The sequence below is a fragment of the Sphaerodactylus townsendi genome, linkage group LG14 (genome assembly GCF_021028975.2).
Source record: "Sphaerodactylus townsendi isolate TG3544 linkage group LG14, MPM_Stown_v2.3, whole genome shotgun sequence".
NCBI classification, from domain to species: domain Eukaryota; kingdom Metazoa; phylum Chordata; class Lepidosauria; order Squamata; family Sphaerodactylidae; genus Sphaerodactylus; species Sphaerodactylus townsendi.
The window spans coordinates 10,794,524-10,817,648 of NC_059438.1; the positions used below are offsets into that span (position 1 = coordinate 10,794,524).

General features: G+C 45.7%; 1 protein-coding gene across 1 annotated transcript; it reads left to right on the top strand.

Annotated features, from left to right (window-relative positions):
• Positions 1-579: 579 nt before the first annotated feature.
• On the top strand, positions 580-21,278 carry LOC125443583 (malonyl-CoA decarboxylase, mitochondrial-like). The gene is given in 7 exon segments (XM_048515799.1): positions 580-1,161; positions 9,979-10,091; positions 10,337-10,448; positions 10,450-10,489; positions 11,496-11,650; positions 19,898-20,118; positions 20,120-21,278. Coding segments are annotated over 7 exon segments (1,500 nt in total). The 5' UTR covers positions 580-597; the 3' UTR covers positions 20,415-21,278.
• The last annotated feature ends 1,847 nt before the right edge of the window (positions 21,279-23,125 follow it).

Consider the following 23,125-nt stretch of genomic DNA (forward strand, 5'->3'; position numbering starts at 1 on the left):
ATAAATGTGCAATTGCTTTTTTTTTTTTAAAAAAACAAGGTATAAAGAACTTATTGAATTGCACTACGACTTGTCAGTCATCAGCACACGTCTAGGTTTGCCAACCTCCAGCCTGGAGCCCATCCAGAATCACAATTTAGATGGCAGAGATCACTTTCTCTGGAAGAAATGGCAGTTTTGGAAGGTTATCACATGACAGCCCAGGTAAGCTTCCTCCCCAAATTCCACCTCCCCAGACTCCACCCACGAATCTCCAGGACTTTCCCAACCAGAGTTGGCAACCCTACAGCCAGCTTCCACTTTTGCAAGCGATGCCCTTCATTGCAGGGGGCGTGGCCAAAAAGGCCATCAATCGCGCAAGAAAGTCAAAATAACCGCCCTTTCCTCCTCCTGCCCTTCCAGACATGGCGGAACCCGACAGGGGGCGGCGCTGTTTTGCCACACTCGGAATGGCCCCGCACTTTCCCCGCCCATCCTTCGCTCCGATTGGGTGCGCGAGGAAACGTCCTTCAGAGGCGGCCAATGGCCTCCTTCGTTTCTCCTCCCTTCAGAAAAGGCCTTCGGAGGAGAGGATTCAGCTTGGGGTGGAGCAGGAGGATGCGCGGCTGGTGGCTCGGCTGGGCGGCGCGGCACCTCTTCCGCTACCCCGCTTCCGGCCGGCCGCGGCCTATCGCCGTCGCCATGGCAACCGAGGCCTGCTCGGGCCCAGCCGGCCTGGACGAAGCCCTCCGCCGAGCCGTCCCGCCGCTGCCGCCTTACGAGACGCGGGGGAAGGCAGCGGCGCCGGCCGGGGCCGCTCTGGAGCAAGGCGGCGCCGAGTTCATGTGCTACTACCGGGCCTTGGAGCGCGGCCCGCCCCGGGCGCAGCTGCTAGGCCGCCTGGCCAGGGACTTCGGCGTCGACCACGGGCGGGTGGCCGAGCTGAGCACCAGGGTGGCCCGCCTGCAGCGGGAACGGGCCGGCGCGGAGGGCGGCGGCGGCGACGAGGCCGGCGGGCTCCTGCAGGCCGAGGACCGGCTGCGCCACTACCTCACGCCGCGCTACCGGGGCCTCTTCCAGCACCTGGGCCGGCGGGAGGGCGGCCTCCGCTTCCTGGTGGAGCTCCGCGGGGACCTGCTCGAAGCCCTGGCGGCCCGCCAGGCCGAGGGGCCGCACGTCCGGGTGAGAAAGGAGGGTGGGCTCGCGCGCTCGCTCGCCCTTTTGGGCCCAGGCTGCAGTTTCTTATTGGGGGGGAGGCCTGAGGCGGGTCTCCTCGGAAGTAAGGCCCAGGCAATTTCAGAGAAGCCCGGTCTGCTTGCCCTCCAGATGCTCATTGAGATCTCACAATTCCCATGAGCCCTACCACTTGGCCATGCTGGCAGGGGCTGATGGGAATTGTAGTCCATGAACACCTGGAGGGCCGTAGTTTGAAGAGCCCTGCCTTAGAGCATCAACCCCCCGTTTGCCACCTCTTTTCGGCTGCCCTTTATTATCTCCAATTTGGTTGCCATCGTGTGTGTATTCTGTATACACTCACGCACATATGTACACACACACACACATATAACCAGTGGTGGGATTCAGCAGGTCTGCACCACCTCGACAGAACCGGTTGTTAAAATGGTTCTTGTAAACAACCAGTTGTTAAATTATTTGAATCCCACCCCTGCATATAACGTTTATTGCTTCAGCAGCTTGTTTTTATTGGTGCTACGCTTTCTGCATATGTTTTCGCTGGACCCTTTCAGGTTATTTTATTTGACAGCTGCAACTACGTCACTTTTAAAAATTTGCTGCTTTGGTTCCTTTTTCAACTCCCTGTTTTTGCTTACTTGCTGTAACTGTTTTCCTGTTGAATGCGTCGTTGTCTTTCTTCATTGCTTCATGTTTGTTTGCTTACTGCTTTTATAGATTTTTGGTGTCATCTTTTCTTCGTTTTACTTACTGCTTTATAAGCTATAAGTATGTCCTTTGCTTTATGTTTACTTGTATTGTCCTTCATGTTTGTTTGCTCAAAGCTTTATAGATTTTAGGTATATCCTTTGTGTTTACTTATTGCTGTACAGGTTTTAAGTATATGCTTCGTTTTGTGTTTACTTATTGCTTTATATGTTTTGTTTCAAGTTCATTTACTTATTGCTGTATAGATTTTAGGTATATTCTTTGCTTCATCCTTATTCATTGCTCTATAGACTTCAGATAACATGTTCTTCTTGTTTGTTTACTCATAGCTTTATGAATTTCGGGTATATGCTTTGCTTTCTGCTTGTTTGTTCAAAGCTTTATAGATTTTAGGTATATGCCTTGCTTTTTTGTTCGTTATAGAGTTTGGGTATATGCTTTGCCTCACGTCTGTTTACTTATTGCTTTATAGATTTTAGTGAGATGCTTTTGCTTTCTGCTATTTATTTTCATTTGCTGCTTTTTCGCCTCAAGGAACACACTGATTTTCCCCCCTGAGAGGTAGTCTAAGCAGAAACAACGGGCCTTAGTCCTGTTCGATCCCTGAACACACAGGAAGGGAAGGCACTATCTCAACCTTCCTAATGCCGCGACCCTTTAATACAGTTCCTCATGTTGTGGTGACCCCCAACCCTAACATTTATCCATTTTACAGATGGAGAACACTGATGCAGAGTCTTAGGCGACCCCTGTGAAAGGGGCTGTGACCCACAGGTTGAGAACCACTGATCTACAGAGTCACCCCACTGATCTGTCTGTATCAGTTGCTGTCCATGGTCCTAGATTAGAGGACTTTCATTTAACCTCTTATCTGAGCCTTTTAACTGGAGATTGCACCCGGGGCCTTCTTCAGAATGCTACATCGCTTAGTCTCATGGGTGATGAACAAACAGGTGTGGCACCTTAAACACTTATACATTTTTATTCCAGAATAAGTTCTTCAGAGCTGCAGCTCATTCCTTAAGGTTCAGTGAGTGGATCCTCACTGTGCAAACATGTAGTGGATTTTTTTTTCTTTTAAAAAAAGCACCCAGCACACTCAAGAGGCCGAGAAGTACAAGGTGAAGTGTGATTTTGTGAAATTCAACTCTTTTGAAGTTTAAGAAAGACGCAGAAAGAAATCACTAGTTTTGCTAGATGTTTAACGCTTGTAATGGGTGAGGAACCACTTGTAGCCTCTGAAGAAATGGATTCTAGTTAAAAGCTTTTTCTGGAATACTGGTTTGTTTGTCTTTAAAGTGTTACAATATTTCTGTTTTCCTATGAAGAATTATGCATGCCTATATTGGAATCAATGCATGGGGTGTTGGGACAGAGAGAGATAAAGAGTTGTACGTGGCTTACGTTGCACAGGGTAGAAAATGTGTCACATTTTTTTTTGTACAGCATTTGATATGCCTGAAGAGAACTGGCAGGCGCTCTTATTAGGTCAAAGTTAACACCTCAGTGCCAAGATTCTGTTTGCACCGTATTGGAACAGTTATTGGTGTCAGTATGCTGCAGAAAGTTTGGCAATCACAAGGCATACCAAAGTAGAGCACAAAAACAGTAACAGTACTAATTACTGACCCACGGGTGATTCCAGGCAGACTATGTTGATGGGGTGGTTTGCCATTGCCTTCCACAGTTCTCTACACTTTACCCCCTGCAAGCTGGGGTACTCCTTTATCCACCTTGGAAGCATGGAAGGCTGAGCCAACCTTGAAACAGCTACCTGAAACCTGCCGTTGCCCTGGAATGAAGCAAGATGTGTTCTCAGAAACTTGGGATTTTAAAAGTTTGTAAATCTAATTGCGGGGGGAGGGGGGGAATGGTGGTGCTTTCCTATAAATATGGTTGTGTAGATGTCATTTATGGAATGCGCTTGAACCCCCCTTCTTATCTGTGCATAGCACTAGAAACAATATTTTGAGTGCAGGGTCCCAACACCAGAGTTTTGTGCCTGTGAGAAAGAAGCTTTTCAGAACTGCAAAAGTTGCTTAGTCTGATTCTGAGGGTAGGTTAGATTGCACAGCCCTCTATTTTCCTTTCTATTTCTTCTGCCCTTTAATCTTCCTAGCAGGGCCCTATGGCGAGCGTGATCTAGAAATGCCACTACTAGAAGAATCCAAGCCACTTAAATACTTAATGCATCAAGAACTTGAGTTTCATTCTTGCCTAAAACTGGGAACTTGAAGCTTGTTTCTAGAACCTTTGTTTTTGAACACCCAGAAATTAGAAATGTGGTTCTAGACCTAGGAAAGTTGCCTGGATCTCGGTGGGAAGAGATTTTTGCGTGCCTTTTTAAATCTCAGTGCATACTGCCTAGCAGAAGTAAAAATAATCATCCAGGAATGGCACATGGTGCGTAGGTTTGTAGGAATCAGCAGCCCGCTGATGGAGCATTGCAAAAAGGCCTACCAGAGACCTGATCCTGTAAACTTGTTTTAGCTGCAGTGGTGTAAATGTCATCCTCTGGTTCAGCTGGGAGAGAACTGCTAATCCCTGCTGAAAATTGAGCTCTTACCCTATCCGATGGCCTTTAAGATATCTCACCTAGCTTGCAACACATTCACGTAGTTACTCTTGTGTGAAATTTCTGTCCTGCAGTCAAGGCAGAACTGCAAGCTTAGTTCCAACAGAGCCTCTGCATTGAGCCCATGTGCCTGCCCTGTCACACTGACACTTAGTCCTTTTGGAGCTGGTGAACCAGGCCATCTGTTGTGACAGTTTCCACTCGTGTGCATAAATTATTCTTTGTGCCCTCTTTGGTAATGGGGATACTTGCAGGTAGTTCATGGCTGAACAGACTGCAACTATAAATTGGATTGGTTTGGTCATCGGTGCAAGTGCTGCTTAGAGAATGATTGAGTGATATATATTTTTTGCAATGTTTTGTTGTATTTTTCTTGCCGGTCTTGCTATCATAGCCAAGGCTAAAGTCAGCTGAATGGTAGCCGGATTTAACCAGTTTCCCTAAGCATTGATAGATATGGTGGCCTGTGCAATTTGGAAACTCTGTGCATCTAAGCAGAAACTCCGAACACAGTATTATGTGAATAGTGATAGAGTTGCAGCCATTCCCTGAAACGTTGGATGAATTTGTATTCAAGGTTAGTACTCTAAGGTCAAACAGTCACCAGGATCAAGAGCAATGGCCCAGAGAAAATGACTAGACTCCTCTGTGACTAGTTGCTAAGAAACAGTAAATGTCTTCCTGCCAAATTTGTGGAAGATGATAGATACTTTTGACCTAGGTGCAGCGCTTCTGTTCAGGCGTGTCTACCAGCAAAAGTTCAGCTATAGACATCCCGGTAAAAAAGGCATCTCGCTGAGAATATAAAAAAATGTGCTTGGGTAGAATGGAGGACAATCTATTTTTGAGAGCAGGGGAAATTTTGCTTTTATTTCAAGCAGTGATGTGCCCCTAGAATTCTTTTAAAGTCTCATCACCTGCAAAAACTTGTAAGTCAAAGCAACATTAAACCATGCGAACAGCATGTTTTAAAAACAGTCTCAATACCAATGTCTGTCTAGGCAGATGGAGCTTTGCTGGGAAGCAAGACTTGTGGAAATATGCCAATTCCTTTACTTAACACAGATTTGTCAGTACCATGTCTACTTGTTGAGATACAGGAGAAGTCGTTAATGTTATTGTTTTAAAAATTCAGTGGGGGCAGCAGCTCTTTGCAGTCATTCCTTTGTGCCCATCTGCACCGGGAAGGCATTTTGTGTCTGCTGCTGTGTCTCCATGATGGAAGAATAATAATTTGGATTTATACCCCACCTTTCTCTGCTGTAAGCTTCTTTCCCCACAGAGGACACCTTGTGAGGTAGGTGGGGCTGAGAGTTCCGAAGAACTGTGACTAGCCCAAGGCAAGGGTCTTCTCAGTGGTTGCTCTTGCTCTTTGGAACCAGTTCCCCAGATAGGTTCATGCCCTGCTGAATCTATTTCAGTTCCGTTGGGCATGCAAGGCTGCCTTGTTTTGTGTGGCATTTAATTAACCAAGCTGTCTGACTGTCGAGATTGTTCCAGAGCTGATGACTCTTTGAATTAGAATCTGCTTATTGTCTTTATTTTCGGTTATAGCTATTATTATCTATTCAAGCTTCAATGCTGTTGTTTGCATACACCGTGAACCACCCCGAGGCCTCTGTTGCTTTTTTCCTTCCAAGAAAAGTGTCAAAAACTACTCTTTAAGATTGCCTTGGTTTTCAAATGAAGCTAGTTGTCAGTGTGTGCTTAATGTCTGGGGCCTCTTTGGGTTTCTGAGTCTTCATTCCTTCTTACTCCCTTTTCTTGCAACACTAGATGACAGACGCATCTCTGGCCTTCTCTGTGAAGGAAGGGGTAACCAGATGGCTCCCTATCTTTCCGCTTTTAGTTAACATAGCTGGGGGCAGGGGAGGGAGTGGACAGCAGAGGTAATAAAGCTATGAGCATTTGGAGGGTGCTTTAGAACTGGCTTTGCAAAAGCCAAGGGTTCAGTGTTCCTTTCAATAAAGGCTACTGTGTGATAAATCCCAGAGTCCGTCATTGAGTGAATCCTATACCTGACACTAGTACAGTAGAGGAAGAGTGTAGTTTTAGCATCCCTAACCAGTTTTGGGAGAAGCGGAGCCATGCTGCTCATATATGATCTTAGGAAGAAATTGGAACTATTCCCTCCATTTTCTGATGTTGCTGTTGGTTAGAACCTCAAATGTAGTAGACGACCGCATGAAGTCTGGGTGCATCTGGGCTGTGGATCCCAGAACAGAGAAAAGGAGAGAGGAAAAAGTTTGAGGGATCGCGAAAGAAAAGCCACACCCTTCAGGTATATTCTGACCATTTTTATGTTTCTGGAAAGTACAAGGGGTTCTCTCATATTGGTGAAATTCTCTTGAGTGTTCTGTCTCTTAAATTCGATTTTGCTAAGAAGAAGCATTCTAATATTCACTGGCCTTTCAGTAGATATATTTAAAATTGCCTTGGAGGTTTCCTACTGGTGGTAAGCATCTCTTCTTCATTGGACAGTTTGATGCAAATGGTGGGGTCTCTTTCTCTTGGTATTTTCCCCTGCAGATATAGTAAAATTTATGGCAGATTGTATGAGGTTTTAAGGTGCTTCTTTGAATACAGACAGAAAAACAACGGAATTGAGTTTTCATACTTTATCAAATGGAATAAAGAATAAATTAAAAGAGAAATGTCATTCACATACCCTAAGCATAGCTACTTTAGAGCCACGTTGCCCTATTGAAAGCATGATCTGTGCCGAGCATAACCAATTGATATGTTTAGCTATTTTTGTTTGATGGAATTTTTAATGGGAAAGAGCTAATTTAATTAAAGATGCTGGTGGGTTGTTATAAAATGAAATATGTCTCTGTTATGTATGGCTTGTAGTTTAGTAACATAGCATTTAAAGGATTAAAATATTTTTGAAGCTATAATTTGAGGGTTGGGGTTGGGAAGTGATTGCCTTGGACAGGAGAACTCTGTCTTTTGGTTGCGTGCCTTCTGGATACTGTAGGGATGCACTGCTGACCCAGCAGCACCGTAAGTAGAGCGCTGGCACACCGGCGCTCCTACGGCCTTCTGGTCGCACCGCTCCCCCACCCCTCATCCCCCGATGAGTCACGGGTCATGAACTACCTGGCTCACAACCACCGGGTGTCCCGGACAAAGGGACAATGGTCTTGCCCCCAGGTGAGGATTAGGCCCAGACGCTGATGCTCCTCTCCGCACGTAGCAGCCAGATGAGATCATGCATCACATGATGATCTCTCAGTCTCCCGCTCTCCCGCTCTCCCGGAATTCCCCCCGTTCCGCCCTTCTTCTACCAAGAATTATAATAAAAGGTGCCAGGAAACCAGTGACGCGGCTGTAGAGTCGCTAGGAACATGACACTGGGCCTCCTGCTGCTTTATGACTCTCCACCAGATGTTATCACCGCGTCTCGTCTCGTTCTTGCGCTGACCTCGCGGTCACGACTACAGGATACTTCAGATTTTATTCTTGTAAAGGTTTAATTGCAGACTTTGTGATTGTTGTGCTTTGAGATTGTTCTGAGATCACGGTTTGATGAAGTTGTAAATGATGCCTTTTTCAAGAAATCTGCTGGCAGTTGCAGAAGGCTTTTTTTCCTGTCGAGGTAACAGTGCCTCCTCAATTTGGGGCCTCTAGGGTGAGCCATCGTTTTTTTTTTATCATAGAGCGTTGGGCAGCAACTGGTAGTTTTCTATAATAGAGCTCAGAAGTTAAGCAGGAAGAATTCAACAGTGCCTGGATGGGAAAACATGATGGTGCCAGTTTATGCTATGCTGGAAAGCAACGGCAAAAAAAAAAAAAAAAAAAAAAAAAAAAAAAAAAAAAAAAAAAAAAAAAAAAAAAAAAAAAAAAAAAAAAAAAAAAAAAAAAAAAAAAAAAAAAAAAAAAAAAAAAAAAAAAAAAAAAAAAAAAAAAAAAAAAAAAAAAAAAAAAAAAAAAAAAAAAAAAAAAAAAAAAAAAATCATCTCTCTTTGCTCAATAGTTGCCTTGAAAATCCCATAAGGCAAAATCATAAGTCTGTTGTAACCTGATTGCACTTACCCATTATCACTGTTAATATTAATCTCTGCTCGGTGGCTCCCATCCATGCATTGCCCAGGGCCAACCTGCTTATCTTCTGAGATTGGATGGGGGTAGGGCTATCCAGGGTTGGGCTGGATGATTGAGGGACTGGAGCACCTTCCTTATGAGGAGAGGCTGCAGCGTTTGGGACTCTTTAGTTTGGAGAGGAGACGTCTGAGGGGGGATAGATTGAAGTCTATAAAATTATGCATGGGGTAGAAAATGTTGACAGAGAGAAATTTTTCTCTCTTTCTCACAATACTAGAACCAGGGGGCATTCTTGGCTGAAAATGCCAGCACTGAATAAAAGGAAACACTTCTTCACACAACGCGGTGATTGGTGTTTGGAATATGCCAACGCCACAGGAGGTGGTGATGGCCACTAACCTGGATAGCGAGTACTTGGACAGATTTATGGAGGAGAAGTCGATTCATGGCTACCAATCTTGATCCTCCTTGATCTCAGATTGCAAATGCCTCATGGCAGACCAGGTGCTCAGGAGCAGCAGCAGCAGAAGGCCTTTGCTTTCACCTCCTGCATGCGAGCTCCTAAAGGCATCTGGTGGGCCACCGCGAAAAGTAGAGTGCCGACTGGATGGACTCTGGCCTGATCCAGCAGGCTAGCCTTGCGTTCTTATGGGCAATAGAGATTGGTGGTCCCTTTGTTATCACCATTTATCTCACTTCTGTCCCCAGTTTCCTAGGTCAGTGATGTAGCTTAACTCCTTTGCACCGAAAGCCAAAATTCGCAACCCAAAAAACCCACTTATTTATTGCAAAGTGCCAACATGGCAACTTAACCTGAATACTGAGGTTTCAGTTTAGAAAAAACGGCTTTGCCTCAAAGGTGTATGCTATTCGGGAGTAAGCTTAGTGAAGCCAACGGGGTAACTCTTCTAATGTAAGTAAAATCACCACCCTAGGGTATTTAATGCACAGCAAGGCTAGCCTAAATATATGAGAGTGCAGGTGTAGCATTTTCCATTCCCCCTATTGATAATGAACTCTGTGCGCACGTGCTCACAGAGAGGGTTCTGAGTACACCTCTGGCAATCGTGCAAGCAGAGGTTCTTTACCACTGTCCTAGGTTCTCACAAACCAAGTTCAGATTCTTCTTGAGAGCCAGCATGGTATAGTGATTAAGAGCAGGTGCACTCTAACCTGGAGAACCGGGTTTGATTTCCCACTCTGCCTCTGTGGAGGCTTATCTGGTGAACCAGATTAGTTTGTGCACTCCAACACATGCCAGCTGGGTGACCTTGGGCTACTCACAGTTCTTCGGAGCTCTGTCAACCCCACTCACCTCACAGGGTGTTTGTTCGGGGGGGGGGGAAGCGGAAAGGAGATTTTAAGCCCCTTTTAGTCTCCTTACAGGAGAGAAAGGAGGGATATAAATCCAAACTACTCCTCCTCCTCGTCCTCCTTCATTGATTAAAGTTTTTCCCTGTTTTGTCTGATTCCAGGAAATGAATGGAGTGCTAAAAAACATGCTGTCAGAATGGTTTTCTGCTGGATTCTTAACCTTGGAGAGGGTCACGTGGCAGTCACCTTGTGAAATTCTTCAAAAGATTAGTGAGTAAGTGCTAAAGAAGACTGTAGCTCCTCCCCTACCCCCAAGGCAGAATTTGGGTCTTCTGAAGATCTACACGTACATACGTGACCTTGTGAGGAGGGATGGCTGGTAGCATTGCTGTTCTTGTGGGAAGATATATGGGGTAAATAAGTCTCAGGTCGTTAACATGAAGTAACTGTTGTCTGATGAATTTTTGACTTCAGTATGAAAATATAAATTGTTCACCCGGCTGGCTTGCCTCTTTGCAGCAGTGAAGCCGTGCATCCTGTCAGAAACTGGGTGGATATGAAGCGCCGAGTCGGCTCTTACAGAAGGTGCTACTACTTTGCCCACTGTGCAATATCCAGCGAGCCCTTGATGAAGCCTGCACGTGGCTTTACGAGCCGAGATCTCCAGCAGTGGCCCAGGTATGGCAGGGTTGTAACGCTCTTCCTCCAGCTGTCCGGGCCCTGCGGGACCTTGGGGAGTTCCGCAGGGCCTGTAAGACGGAGCTGTTCTGCCGGGCCTTTGGAGGAACCAGCCGCTAATAGTGCCCCCTTTCTTCGGCCCTGACATCTGGGCCACCTGTCATCTAATGAGACTCGCCATGCCTCCCTCTTTAAGGGGGGGAGGGATTTTTTACTATAGGAATGCTGGACGCCATTTTAATTTGCTGAGCTTTTATATAATTGGAACAAGAGCTGGAAAAAATTTTATTGCTGTTTTCAATGTTTACTTGTTTTATATTGTATTTTATATGTTGTACACCGCCCAGAGCCCTTCGGGGATGGGGCGGTATAAAAATCTAATAAAATAAATAAATAAATAAAATAAGGCTGGGATAGGTCTCTCTATATTCGATTACCACTATATGCTACCCTCTTAGAGGGGAGTCCGGCCGTTCCCTTTCCTTAGGGAGGCCTCTAATTAAATTGGGTTTTGGGGTGCCTGATATCTTTGTATTGACCGCTGCTTTTAATAGATTTTAATAGATTTTTTTGGTTTAATAATTTTACTGATTGCAATGAATATTGTTGTGCACCGCCCAGAGCCCCTCGGGGATGGGGCGGTCTACAAATTCAAGAAATAAATAAATAAATTGTTGCCCCAAGTGCCTCAAAACCCACAGTGTCTACCTTCGAAGAGAATGGCGTCGCCAGTAAATCCAGTGTGCCCTCTGGATTTCTATTGTTGCTGCAACTTGTGATTTTATTGTAGTATTATATTTTGGAAGCTGCCCTGAGCCCGCAAGGGGCAGGGCAGCAGGCAAATGGAAGGAATGAAACAAACAAGTAAATAATAAATTCAGAGCCCAGCTAAGTGTGCTCATCAAGTCATTCAGATTGCTGAGTTGTGGCCCGCATTTATGGGATGTGAAACCTCTGGCTTTGTACGGCGATCGGCTTTATTAACTCTCTTCTATCACCTTCCAGGGCATAGTGAAGGAGATTCCTTCTCAAGAAATGGAGAATATGGACAAAATCACCACAGCCATTTTCTATTCCATCAGTTTGACTCAACAGGGCCTTCAGGGTGTAGAGCTGGGAACATACCTCATCAAACGAGTCGTTAAGGAACTTCAGGTACGTATTAAAATGTTCCTTGTATTTCCTTATTTCTTTCGGTGATTTTTGGTACTAGGAATGTGCAAGACTGGTTTCCTAGCACATTCCTGAAAGGTCTGAGTGTGCAGGTTTTCTGTATGTGCATACCTGCATGTTTGGAAGCACTAATGCTGGAGTCCCCAACATGATGCCCATGGGTGCATTAGTCTCCAGCAACTTTCCTGATGCCCACCAAGTGTTTTTAGAAAGTGGGTGGGACCATGTAGGGCTGTTGTGCAGCAGGGCTTCTTATTGGCCACTGGAGATCAGATCAGCTGATTTGCTATTACTATGGTCTGCTATGGTAAGCCTATTTCCGTACTATGTTGCTTCAGATAATAGCTGCATGACTTTGCATGAAGGAGAGCTTTCTGCACATAGGAAAACTGGAGAAACTAAGGCTAAACTTTCAGGAGCGGAATCAACTGGCTGTTGTGGGTTTTGTGGGCTATGTGGTGGTGGCCTGGTAGTTTTTGCTCCTAATGTTTTGCCTGCATCTATGGCTGGCATCTTCAGAGGTATGTCATGGCAAAGTTTCTCTCTCTCCTAGGCACAGAAATGTTCTTGCTGTGACTTGCCTTTGACAATAACAGTCGTTGATGTGGGTGAAATGTTAGGAGCAAAAACTACCCGACCATGGCCCACAAAACTTACAATGGCCAGTTTTCTGTGAACCTTTCTTTTCTCCTCCAGAAAAATCCCCCTTGTAGAAAAATCTCCCTTGTAGTCCATTTGTGTGAATTTATTGATCTGATCTGGGTATACACTGGGGTGCAAAAGCTGACCCACCTTTTATTTGGATTGTGTGAATCTCAGTGACCCTGTATTTTGTGAGGTCAATAGCTGTGTAGATGGGTTTTTTGGCTGCCCTTTAGGTGCAAGTGAAAGAGAGAAGAGTTTTGGATTTGTACCCCACCTTTCTCTCCTGTAAGGAGACTCAAGGTGACTTAGAAGCTCCTTTCCCTTCTTCTCCCCAGAACAGACACCATGTGAGGCAAGTGGGGGTGAGAGAGTTCTGTGAGAACTGTCAGTAGCCCAAGGTCACCCAGCAGGAATGTAGGAGTGTGGAAACACATCTGGATAATCTTCTACCACTCGGGTGGAGGAGTGGGGAATCAAACCTGGTTCTCCAGATTAGAACCCACCTGCTCTTCACCACTACACCATGCCAGGGCTTGTTGTTTTTGTTTGCTAAATGCTGTGACCCTATTTAAAGCAGATAAGTTAAGAACTTGTCTTATTAAAAGTGCAGCCTGCTCATTTAAATATCAAACTGAATTACTTGGTACTGCTCCATTTCCTGGGGTTCATTCCCACAGATATTAATGTGTTGTAATACATTTCTCATGGTTGGATCTGAAATATCCTTTGGGGAATAAACAATGCATAGGAAAATAAGATATATCATTATTTGCTTTGTTTTCTCATCTATTTGATTAATTCCAAATCACTTAATTTCAAGCTTCTGTAACTTTTAATTTCCCAAGAAAAAGAACATGTTAAATTATTGCCATTGTGACTGTAGCTGAATGTGAAGGGAGAGATGTTTTGAACTGTCAATTTTGCAGTGGTGCAAATTTTAACTGTTTAGCAGCTCGGAGCTGTATTTCCACTTTTAGTATTTATAATGGATCTTTAGTCACGTTAAGGAGAAACAGAATGACTCGGGGGGGGGGGGTTGTGATGAATTGTACATTCAACTTTGTTGCTGTTTTCCTTCTTTTAACACTGACTTTCCTAAATTCTATGTGTGGGCAGGAATTTTTATGAACCCCCTTGAACCTGGTAGGTAAGAGTAGGGTATGAACATTTTAATGAATGAATGCAGTGGCTTGAAATCCTAGGGAGTCCAGTTATTGTCATTAGCTTTCATTTGTAGTTGACAGAGGTACTGTTGTTTAGATTCAGTATAAAATGATAGATCCTCATTTTGCTAACACCCTGAGTAGGTTTTGACCCAAATTTCCCTTTGTGGTATCCCTTGATGCCAAAAATATCCCCATTTTCTGCCATAGTCATTGGAAGCTAAGCACGGTTGGTCCTGATTAGTACTTGGATGGGCAACCATCTAGGACCGTGGTGGCGAACCTTTGGCACTCCAGATAGTTATAATTACACTTTATCAGTCCTCGCCAGTATGTACACTTGGCCATGCTGGCAGGGGCAGATGGGAATTGTAGTCCATAACATCTGGTGCCAAAGGTTCACCACCACCGATCTAGGAAGACTAGGTTATTACTGCCAAGGATACAAATAAACTTCTGTTTGTCTTGGAAACCTGTAAATGTACTATAAGTCAGCTGCAACTTTGTAAATCCAAAACCTACTCTTGGAGTAGCTAAAAGGAATGTGTGAGTCAGATGGTAGTGGTTAAGAGCAGGTGCACTCTAATTCCGAGAACCGGTTTATCCCCCACTCTGCCAGTTGAGCTGTGGAGGCTTATCTGGTTCTCCAGATTAGCTTGTGCACTCCAATACACACCAGCTTGGTTATCTTGGGCTGCCCAGCAGTTCGAGCTCTTCAGTCGCGACCCACTTCACAGGGTGTTTGTTGTGCTGGGATGGGAAAGGAGTTGTAAGCCCTTGTGAGAGGTATGTATGAGTAAAATTCCAAACCTGCTCCTCCTAACCTCCCAGAAATTTGAGAAGCAAAGTCAGAGCTGAGACAGGAACAGATGTGTTGCCAAGGAATGGGACCTTTGACCTACTTCAGTTTTGTCCTATTTCATGTGGTGCTCTTCCCATTATCTTAACTACTAGGGAGTTCATATATGATCACTCGCCCTTGCTGAGCTGTGCCCTAGATGGCCAAAAAGAGAGAGATTGTTTTAAAAAAGCTGGTTCTAAAGTGAGAGAAGCTTCAACATTGCGCTATAAACTTATTTTATACTATTGTTCGTTCCTGTTTCCAGTCCTGCCCTGCAGGGGAAACTTCAAAAAAGAATGGAAGAAACCTGTAAAAATATCAAAAGATACTCTCATTAAAACAGTTTAAATACTTCATCTTCATAATACTGCTAGAGCAGTGATGGCGAACCTATGGCACGGGTGCCAGAGGTGGCACTCAGAGCCTTCTCTGTGGGCACACACAGAGTCCCCCCCCCCCCCCCCCCACATCTAGGGCTGGCCTGGGGCCACTGCTCGACATTAGCATTAAACCCATGGCCTAATTTTTTTTTGGGAAGCAGTGTAGGTAACCCTGTTAAGTGCCAGCAAACTCTCACCGATTTTCATGAAGAACTAAAGCGCAATCCTTTACCTGGGAGTAAGCCTGAAGTTGCTGGCAATGGGGCTTGCTTCTGAGCAAACCCTCCTAGGGTCATGATTCACCCTGCTGGAAGAGTTGGGTGCATGGTTGCTTGCCAAAGCCACTGATCACCACTGCTTACCCCGAAAATAATACATCTCTGAGCTGCCAACCATTTTTCTAAACTAAACCTCAGTATTCAGGTTGAATTCGTCAGTATGGCACTTTGCTAAATCATGTTTGGGTTGCAATGAAGCACCTGTCTCACCTACTGTGCTATTTTTCTGCCTGATTGCCCCTGCCAGATGAACTGCCATGCATTGCTTTATTGGTTACCTGAACATGTCATCCTCGGTCTTCATCCTATTCCCACATAACCCAGCATATACCAAAGGGTTACCGGAAGGGCATGCAGCCAACTGAACATGTCCCGACCATGTTTGGCTTCGAAAACACTTTTCTGCCCCAGCCAACCCCCCACACCTGCTTCTCCCAAGACCAAAATAAGCACTTGAGTCATCCAGCTTGGGAATAGTGGAACTGCAGGCACATTACTTTTGACCGCCATTCTATGTCAAAGATCTGTCTTGAGAACTTCCCAACACGGAAGCAGAATTAACAAGCACCTCATGAGCCCCACCATGACGGCTTTATGCTTGTTCTGATCCCCACCTTCCTGGATAACTCCCATCTGCCCGGTTTCAGACGCAAAAGGAGTTCCCATCTGCTGTTTTCGGGATGAGTCACCGATAACAGGAGAAAGATCTGTCGTCTCTGGCAGCGAAGCAGCGAAATGGAACCCACTGCTTCCACGGGGTTTCGATGGCAAACACACTGATTCATCGGAGCATGTCTTGAAAGTGGCACATCACTAAAGGCATAAACGTCAGTGTTTACCTACCATTCATGGCTTTCTTCAGAACTGGCCTATAAGATGTTTTAAACTCCCCATCAGATCCAGACATTTCATGCAAAACCCACCTGCTGCCACTCACCGGTCATTCTTTAAAATAAAAAAGAAGCGGGCACTAATTTTGGTTCTTTTTTCCTCCCTGCCTCGCTTCTCCCAGTAGACTTTGCCTCCATAAATTATGCCAAGGTTTACTTTTTTGTGCGGTAAACAAGAGAAACAGTATTAAAAGGCAAATCGGGATCTAGGAATCCAGATGTATGCGCAGAGCAGAAACTGCTAAAGGAACTGAGGCCCCTTTCGCATAGGCCAATAAACCCAGGTTAACCCTCAGTGAGGCAGTCTCCGGTGGTTGGGGAACTTCGCGACAGATCCCCGCCCTAACGCAGGTGGTCTGCCCCTGCGGTTTCCCCCAACCCAGGTTTTTCAAGAATCACACTATCAGCGATTCTTTAGTTTTAACGCATTGCGGCTCTTGCTTCCTGGTTTTCGGGGCTATTTCCCCGCGCTGCGATGCAGCATGGGATGTGAGGTTTTTCTGAAAGACGCACCTCTGTACCAAGGCGTGACGTCAGCCTGCATTGTTCCACAGGCTCCGTTCGCTGCCTGCTTGTAGGCATGCGAACGGGACAGGAGGCGAGTGGGTTACTTTATCCCGCCTGCAAACCGCTCTCCCATTGCTGTGCGAAAGGGGCCTGAGTCCCACAGAGCCTAAGAGAATTTTACCTGTAGTCCAAGGATTGGGTGTTTACGTGGGCTCGGCTAAGATCTCCTTTATGTTGTGATAGCTTCGAATTTTGGCTAATAGCACAAACTTCCAGGTCAAAAACAAGGAAACGTTGACATTCCTTTAGTCACTGGTTTGTCCTTTTCCTTTGTCACTGATGATATTTTTTAGCTTTCTCCCCCATCCCTTTCATTATGTTTGGCCTACCTGATCTTTAGTTTAATTGACAGTGCGGGGTGGGGGAGTCTGCTTGTCACAAACAGGTAGTTAGAGAACCTCTTCCAAGGTACACATGCAATGGACTAGTGTTTCCATTACATATGAAGTCCTAAATAGACTTGAGCCAAGATATCTGATCCTGCCCAGATCTTAAAATGAGCAACAGAGACCCTGTTGAAAATGCTCTGAGGCAAGATTGCGGCTCCAAAGAACAGGCTGGCCTTCTCTCGCATGCCCCTTGTCTGTGGAACTCTATGTTGAACACCCATTGCCTTTCTTATTCAGTTGCAGGTACCAGGTAAAACATCTTTGTTCTTCTGGGCTTTTGGGGAGTAGGTATTTGTGGATCACGAGTTTGTGCATGGTCAGTTTTCTTCCTTGTTTAAACCTTTGGAGATACTTTTTTACCTGCTGCTGAACTGAACCTTCTAAATTTTAATTGCTGATCTTTTTTTTACTGTCTTAGTGTTTACTAAAGGTAAAGTTTCCCCTTCAGTCGTGTTCGACCCTAGGGTACCACTGCAAGCAGTGATTTCATAGGCAAGCCGTTTTTGTGGGGTAGTTTGCCATTGCTTTCCTGGCTATTCTTTCAGCTATGTGCTAGGTACTCATTTACCGTAATTCAAGGAATGGATGGATGGCTGGAGCGATTCATGAGCCAGCTGCCAGGATATCTGACCCACAGGGGGCTCGAGCTCCTGACCGTGTGAGTGGCAGTGCAAGCACCTAACCACTACGCCACGCGGCTCCTTTGTATTTACCACTGATGTAGTAATTACATTGCAGGATGAAAAATTGGCTTACATAAACAAGCGTAGAAATGCAGCTGGAAAGCATGAGCTTGTTACCCCGCTCTGGCTTTCAAACTTGGGGTGAAGAGGAAGCAAAGTTCTGCTAGCTTTTGTTAGGTCACACGTCTTTGTTAGACTCTGCTCAGGACCCAGAGATGATTCATTCCCAACACGCTGGCCTCTGCTGCATTTATTTAGGCTGTGCCACTCTGGTATTCAGGTTATGAACAGCCTTTCCAGGAGCCTGTCATTTTTCAGCCACAAACTTCATGAAAATATGGCTGACAATTGCTTTACATCTTTGTTCAGCCGCGGAGGGTATGGATTTGTTAGTCTCAGAGTGGTCTCTAACATACTGTTGACTCATCCTATAGTTGCCAGACCCTTGGGCAGACATTTATAATTGAGAACTGCTCCTTCGTGGAGTAAACCTGCCCCTTTTCTGTGTCTCTCCAGTGTCATGCTTCTCCTCAAATTCTATTCCAGTTTGCAGCAAGAATGCTATTTTTGTGAAATGTTTTCTTTCTATAACTTTGCAGCCAGAGGGTAGAGAGAATCTAAGACACTAAAAGGAGCAGCAGTGGCGTGGGAGGTTAAGAGCTCGTGTATCTAATCTGGAGGAACCGGGTTTGATTCCCAGCTCTGCCACCTGAGCTGTGGAGGCTTATCTGGGGAATTCAGATTAGCCTGGGCACTCCCACACACGCCAGCTGGGTGACCTGGGCTAGTCACAGCTTCTCGAGTTTCTCTAGCTCCCACCTGTCTCACAGGTGTTTTTTGTGAGGGGGGAAGGGCAAGGAGATTGTCAGCCCTTTGGAGTCTTCTGCAGGAGAGGCAAGTAACCAAACTCCTCCTCCTCCTCCTCCTCCTCCTCCTCCTCCTCCTCCTCCTCCTCCTCCTCCTCCTCCTCCTCCTCCCTCCTCTCTTCTTTCTTCTCTTCTTCTTCTTCTTCTTCTTCTTCTTCTCCTCTTCTCCTCTTCTTCTTCTTCTTCTTCTTCTTCTTCTTCTTCTTCTTCTTCTTCTTCTTCTTCTTCTTCTTCTTCTTCTTCTTCTTCTTCTTCTATAACTTTGCAGCCAGAGGGTAGAGAGAATCTCTCTCTGCAAAGGGTGGCACATTTTGCCGTCTAAGGCTGAGTGGCACAGTTGCTTGGGTGCCAGGGTGGCAGTGCCAGGATGAGAAATATTTCCATTCGCTGAATAAGTTTGTATCACTTATCTGACATTTTCAGGTGGTTGGAAAAGAATTGGATAACCCTCAGATCCCTTGCTGCTCCATCTAATATCTAGAGGAATGGGGAAATCATGTTTTATGTTATAAAAGTTACTCTGCTGGGAATTTGATTTGCTACCTCAGTATTTGGTTCATGGGCAGAGGATATTTATTTTATTGGGCAGAAATAGAAACGGGGGACTGTAGATATTTCTCTGCCTGAGCAGACATGCTTTCAACAGTGTTTTGAAGTGCAGTTATGAAAAAGAGGTGAAGTTGTGTCTAAACGTTCTCTCCTGTCTTGAGGCATCCTTGTGTTATTTATTTATAGCCACCGCTCTCTCTTATGGAACTTGAGGTGGCTTACAATACAAACGAAGCAATTGTGACAAATGCAGTAAAAACAATATCAGTAGAACAACAATGATAAAAATATATTAAAGGTCACAATTTAAAAACTCCAATTAGGACTGCCAGTAAACTGTGATTAAATCAGTCAAATGCAATCCTAAAGAAAGCTGCTTTCAATTTCATCCAAAAGATCAACAAAAGGCGGGGGGGGGGGGATGCACTTCCCTGGGGAGGTTGTTTCATAATTGGGGGGCTGCCACTAAAAAGTCCCTGTCCTGTGCCGATGTGTCCTGGAGCAGCAGTGGCTTAGGAGGTTAAGAGCTCATGTATCTAATCTGGAGGAACCAGGTTTGATTCCCAGCTCTGCCGCCTGAGCTGTGGAGGCTTATCTGGGGAATTCAGATTAGCCTGTACACTCCCACACACACCAGCTGGGTGACCTTGGGCTAGTCACAGCTTCTCGGAGCTCTCTCAGCCCCACCCACCTCACAGGGTGTTTGTTGTGAGGGGGGAAGGGCAAGGAGATTGTAAGCCCCTTTGAGTTTCCTGCAGGGAGAAAGGGGGGATATAAATCCAAACTCCTCTTCCTCCTCCTCCGATGAAGGTAATGTTGTCACAATCTTGCTTGTACGTGCTGGTTTAAACATTGTTTTGATTTCTCCCATTAAAAAAAAGTCATTTGTTCTTGTAGTTGGGAGCCATTTATTCAGCTGAACCCATAATCAAATATTTGGCTTGCTTTTTCCCCTCCCCCTTGTTTTGAAATCTGCAGGTGGAATTTCCCCAGCTGAAAGTTTTCTCTACGCTTTCACCCATTCCGGGATTCACCAAGTGGCTTATCGGCCTCCTTTCCTCCCAGTCGAAGGACGAGGGCAGAAGTGATCCCTTCACAGAGCTGGAGTCCAAAGAAATCTCCACGATCACCGGGGACGGTGCCGTCGAAGTGCTAAAACGCCTCCTAACGAACAACGAGTGGGTGAGGTCGGAGAGACTGTAAGGGCGCCGCGCAGCCGCTTCTGGCGCCAGCGCTATACCTTTTACGGGAGAAGCACCGCCGTTACGCACTCAATCCCGCATAACTTCATCCTTCCAAAATGGCTTCGTTGTGGCCAACTGATGGCGATACAGCCTCATGTATCAAGAAGCGCTCGCGCATGATGGTCAACTACCGCTACTTCCTGGAAGACACCGCTCCCAACAGCGCTGCGTATCTCGGAACGAAGCAGATAAAAGCCTCAGATCAGATCCTCAGCTTAGTGTCTCAGTTTCAACAGAACAGCAAGCTTTGAATAAACGAGGCAGCTTTGAGAAGCAGATATCTATTTAATTAAATGGGCGATTCGTTAAAAAAGCGAACGCTGCCGATAAATCAACGGTTCCCTCCCGTCCCCGCTTAATCACAGCAGGGTTGAGTATTAAACTTGTCAGGCTGTGTTCTTTGCCTGTGCCTACTTTGCCAGAGAGGAAGGGGAGAGGATGCAATCCGTTGGAGGCGACACTTCAACAAACAGGTTGAATAAACTCTCCTCAGTGAAGCCAGGAGTGACTTCGGTGAACTCCGCATCGTCTCTCGTGTAGCTTGCCGGATCAATACCCTTGTTTAATCCTTGTCTTCAAAAGAACTGTGGAACACCTGAATGCTCCGACACATTAAAAGGAGGGCGAATCAATACCAGAGTTACCTCGACAGAAAGGGATGAGTAAAGGGAAGGCTTCTTGTCCATTTGCATAAACAAAGCAGCCTTCCCTTCGCACTTCTCCAGTAAGCTATTTGTTTTACATACCCCTGCCCACTATTCTGTGTTAAACCTTTTGATCAAGCCGTCCATTTCGACAGAGCACAGAATTGCCATCACTGACTTATTGCTTTGCTTTAGCGAAGCATGAAGAACGCCCCGGAGCTCTGTGTGTGCTCTCAGGACTGCAGAAGTGTGGAATGAGGCATGCTCATCTTTTCAGTAGCTCCCTGGTTCTGCTTCATGAATGAAACGAACAGCTCAAAGATCAAGAGTAGGGAGGGCTTGTAGGATTTGCAGTTAATGACTTTGCAGCATTTCAGAAACTGCTTTAAAACCAAAACGGTGGTTTTCAAAATTGCTGTTCTGTTTTCTTTTTTATTGAAAAATAGGATATTAAAAAGTGCCATTTTAAAACACATTGTCTTTCTTTCATATGAAGAAGAGGAGTTTGGATTCATACCCCACTGTTCTCTCTGTAAGGACCTCAAGCTGCTTTTACAAACTCCTTCCCTTCCTCTTCCCACAATAGACACCTTGTGAGGTAGATGGGGCTGAGAGAGTTCTGAGAGAACAGTGACTGGCCCAAGGTCACCCAGCAGATATCATGTGTCGGAGCAGGGAAACAAATCCAGTTCACCAGTTAAGAGTTCGCCACTCACGTGGAGAAGTGGGGAATCAAACCCAGTTCTCCAGATCAGTGTCTACTTGCTTTTCCACTACACCACTCTGTAACAGCCACCTGCCAGCTAAGTCTCTTGTGTTACCAAAAAGAGGAAGGGTGATTATCCTGTTACATGGATCTTTGCCACACAGCAGGTCAGAGGTGTCGATTTGCTGTGACTTCTTGGTAAAACAGAGAGTCTTGTTAAATGGGTGCAGCAGCATTCTCACTGAAATATAGACTGCTTGTGGGATTCAGTCTCTGTGGAATGTTTCATCTGGCTGGGCTGCTCTGGGGTTTCCCAGCTCCAGTTTCCTGGCCTCAGACTCCCTTGGCTGGCCTTTCCTCTAGAAGCATTCCACTGTTCTCAGCCTTCAGGTCCTCTTCACTGTTTTATCTGAAGCTTCCCTAATTCCTTATGTGTTAGCATCCTTTACTGCCTTTCTCCCATTTTAATCTTTCTGCCAGGAGCTTGAAGCAGCACAGGGAACGCAGTTTCTCATCTCTGTCTTCTTCCTCCTTCCATCTCTCATCCATGACCTAGTCTGTCCCTGCCTCGAGCCACTCCTCCGCTGTGCTTTCTCAGCCTTCCTGTCTGCTCATTTCTCAGGATTTTCACTTCCTCACAGACTGAGCAGTCTAGCCCGCATTCTTTTTCTGGCATTAACTTGGAACGGTTTAGGAGTTCCACGATACCCCAGTTGTTCAAGCAGGGTTTAAACCCTGTAGTGATACGTGCTTTGTGATGCAGTAATTTATATACAAAATAAAAGTTGTCATCACTAACACAAAATACTCTTGCTTTGTAAAGAGGAAGAGTTTGGACCTATAGCCCCCTTTCTGTCCTGTAAGGAGTCTCAAGGTGGCTTACAATCTCCTTCCCCCCCTCTGAACAAACACTCTGTGAGGTAGGTGGGGCTGAGAGAGCTCCGAAGAACTGTGACTTACCCAAGGTCACCCAGCTGTCATGTGTGGGAGTGCACAGGCTAATCTGAATTCTCCAGATAAGCCTCCACAGCTCAAGTGGCAGGGCAGGGAATCAAACCCGGTTCCTCCAGATTAGAGTGCACCTTCTCTTAACCAGTACACCACAGCTGTTCCTTGTTTGTGCACCCACAGCCTGTGGCTTTTGTTTCGATATAGAAGAAGAAGAGTTTGGATTTATATCCCCCCTTTCTCTCCTGCAGGAGACTCAAAAGGGCTTACAATCTCCTTGCCCTTCCACCCTCACAACAAACACCCTGTGAGGTGGGTGGGGCTGAGAGAGCTCCGAGAAGCTGTGACTAGCCCAAGGTCACCCAGCTGGCGTGTGTGGGAGTGCACAGGCTAATCTGAATTCCCCAGCTGCGCTGCATTCATTTCCAGTGAGTTCAGAGCTATTTTTTTGTTGTCGTTCCCTTTCTTTTTATGCCAGCCTGAATGTCTCCTCTTTCCTCGGCGCTTCTGGGATACTTCCGAATGAGGCCAACGTACAGTGCTTTGCACTGGCCACAAATAGTCATCCCTCCTCCCCCCAGCCGCCATTAAGGTGTCTGTGCCTTCGCCATTTCCTTTCCTTTTAAGAACCGTTGCAAGCCAGAGCTGTTGAGCAAAATCAGGC